At 61.3% G+C, this 3,104-nt stretch overlaps 1 protein-coding gene across 1 annotated transcript in view; it reads right to left on the bottom strand.

Annotated features, from left to right (window-relative positions):
* The window catches only part of CBFA2T3 (CBFA2/RUNX1 partner transcriptional co-repressor 3), a 7,931-nt gene extending 5,757 nt beyond the window's left edge, over positions 1-2,174 (bottom strand). Inside the window, 2 exon segments of the mRNA XM_042885892.1 lie at positions 403-480; positions 1,410-2,174. Of these exon segments, the coding sequence (XP_042741826.1) occupies positions 403-480; positions 1,410-1,959 (628 nt within the window). The 5' untranslated portion in view covers positions 1,960-2,174.
* Positions 2,175-3,104: the final 930 nt, after the last annotated feature.

Raw genomic sequence — 3,104 nt, 5'->3', positions numbered from 1 at the left:
GAGGAGAGGAGAGGAGAGGAGAGGAGAGGAGAGGTCAGGGATGGGGAGCCCTGAGCATCCTGTTGGTACCACGGGCTGGGGTCCCTTTGGGGCACAGAGCACCGGGCTGGGGGCAGCACCCAGTGCCCCGCTCACATCCCGCAGCGCCGGGCAGCACGGCCATGCCCCACGCATGCACTGACCTCGCAGTGCCCTGCAGCACTAAAGAGGGGCCTAAAATAACCCTGTGGCCACAACTGCTTTTATTCCCATGACAGGTGCGTTCCTAAGTTAGCTGCCACACGTGTCCCTTGGTTGGCATGGGGATGGGGTGTGCATCTTTGGGACGGGGGCAAGGAGAGGGGCCGGGGGTGGTGCTGCACCTCAGGTCTCTCATGAGAGCGTGTGCTTCACTTTACTTACAGAGACAGACCATCGACCATTTCAAGCAACCATGAAAACGGCCGCGAGGAAGAAACGTCGGAGGGACAGCGTCTCGATCTGCAAGCAAAATAAAACACGCTGTGATGAGAGAGCAGAGGGACAGCTCTCAGCCCGGGGGGGCCTGGTTTGTGCACAGCACCACGGGCACAGCTCTGTGCGACCCATTGGAGCTCAGAGGGTGCTTCACTGCCCCGTTGGGTCCCTGGCAAAACTTCCACGAGGCTGAGAACAAGTCAAAACGCTGCCCCAAAGAAGGGCCAGGGCGGTGGCAGGGCACCCATACCCATGGGATGGAGATGCCCACAGCTGGCCCCTGCAGAAGGGTTGGGATTAAAAAGCAAAACCCCTCAGAAAATAGATGGGCACAATCTGATTTCTAATTAGAGGACATCTGGTTGGGAGCAGGGCTGGTGTTGGGGTGTCGTTTTGGGACTGTTTCATCCCTGATGGGGTTTCTATGCAAGAAGGAGGTACAGGCATGCATGTGCTTAGAGAGAGACCTCAGCCAAGCCACAGCAGCCCTGGTGGCAGGGACTGCCTCATCCCCTGCCCACCCGAGCTGCCCATCAGTATCCCAGGGCTGCACCATCGGTGTTGGGACCAAGCTGAGTGTGAGCCCTGCAGACACACAATGAGTGCACACAGCACTGGTGCGGCCGGTCTCCCCCCAGCTAGAGACCCTGATGGCAGCATGCTGTGACCTGGACACAGACAGGAGGAGCCCCACCATGTGGGGCCATGACACTGTCCCAGCACCCTGCGGCAGTTCTGCACCGGTGCTGCTCCTATTTGGTGACCACATGGCAGGAGAGAGACCTGGAGCTGGACATCCCCACCCCCAAGCATCTCTCCAGGAATGGGCAGAGCGCACGCGGCCTCAATCCCTACTCTGGCACACGGATGGCACGAGGACGCCGCACACCCCAACACGGTGCAAGCCCAACTTTGCCACCCGTCCCCAACACAATCCCCATCCCCATACTCACTGGTGCTGGGTGTGAAGGAGGGGTGACGCGTGGCTCCCTGCGTGACGGCGGGCGGCGGCGGCGGCATGTTGGGCGGCGTGGACCTGGGCTGCGTCTTGACGTCGGCCGGCGAGTCGGGCATGGTGGCAGCCCGTGGTGCGGCGGGGTCTGCGGGGACAGGGCGGGTGGTGAGCGGCACCTGGGTGGGTAGGGCACAACGGGGACCTTTCTGGGATGTGTCTGGACCCCACAGTGGGGTGGGAGTGTGGGGCACGGCACCTGGCGCACTGTGCGGGGCGGTGGGACGGGGCGCAGACATGTGGTGCATCTGACAGCAGAGCAGCACCCAGCCCCGAGGGCAAACGGGGTGAGATGAGGGGTTCAGGGGGCGGCCCTGGAGACGGCACCGAGTCCAGCAACACCCATCTGGCACAGGGTGTCCATCCAGCCCTGTCCCCATCCAGCCCTGTCCCCACGCCGGAGAATCGCGGCGCCAACACGGCTGTTCCACGCTCCCCACCGGGAGGAGATTTTCCACGAAGCTGAACAAACACCCGCGGAACCGCTGCATCTGGGCGTGTGATTTCTTTCCTTTTCTTCCCCCCTCCTCCTCCAAGCCATAAATTTCCCTTGCTGTGTTCGCAGTCCAAACACCACCGCGTGAGCACGGGAGCAAGAGGCGGCCCCAAAATGCGGCATTGCTCAGCACTGGAGCCCAGAAACACCCAAAGCAATGCAGTGTCCCCACGGGGCCACGGCGGGACGCCGTCTCTCCCTCTGCACACCCCAACCTCTGCCCCCCAATGCCCCTGCAGTGACAGCATCCTGCAGCCTGCCACGTGTCCCTCTGGCCCTCCCAGGGGTCACCAGGCGGTGCTCACACTCTGCCCCCAAACGTGGCATCGTTTCCCCAGCGCCGCTCAACCTCCGCTGGAATTTTTTTCCCCCCCCCAGTTTTCTTATTCTTTTTTCTTTTCTTTTTTTTTTTTTTTTTTTCCTTTGGGGTAATTTGTCCCAGCCGCTTGGGGCTGTGTCTGTTTTCCTACATCTGGTTTCCATTAGGCTCAGCGCAGCCCAGATGAATAAGTAATAATATAAAAATAAAAGGATTAGTCTTTGCTCCGCCGCCGCACCCCGCCCTGCCTCCCCCTTGGGAATGGGATGCCGGACCCCCGTGCCCCCAAACCCCATTTGTCACACCGCAGGGTTTTAACCCCCAGCACGCTGGGCTGGGCACGGTCCCCACTGGTTGATGGCTGTGCCACCACTGCAAGCATCGTGCGATGCAGCCATCCCTCTGCTCAATGGGGCAGCTGGGGACAAGGACAGCAGGGCCGTACCCACAGGGGCTGCACAGCACACGGGGTGGTTGCAGCCCCTCTGCATCCCCCAGCACGGAGCCGGTCCAGAGAGCCGTCGGCGACAAAGGGGTTAAAAGGGAATTAAAAGAACAGCATCTTTCATGCTCTCCAAATGGCCACAAATGAAATCCAGATGCTGGAGGCGACGTCTCCCGAAGCCAGGCTGCCTCCCAAACAAAGGAAAGCATTCCTGCTGCTCAGCTGCTGGTGCCACGGGGGCCAAGAACAACTCCCAGATAGGACTGCGAGGGCCGGAGCCGCTCCATCTGGAGTGCGTTAGGGCAGCGCTGAGCCGGCGGCAGCTCCACGTGTGCGAGCGGGCAGGGGTCGGGGGAACGCACGTGGGGAGGTGGGG

This window comes from Lagopus leucura, unplaced genomic scaffold, assembly GCF_019238085.1.
Source record: "Lagopus leucura isolate 7727_CA_CO unplaced genomic scaffold, USGS_WTPT01 Super-Scaffold_100053, whole genome shotgun sequence".
Taxonomy (NCBI): domain Eukaryota; kingdom Metazoa; phylum Chordata; class Aves; order Galliformes; family Phasianidae; genus Lagopus; species Lagopus leucura.
The sequence above is the reverse complement of the archived record's forward strand: the minus strand, read 5'-3'. Positions and strand labels throughout refer to the sequence as shown.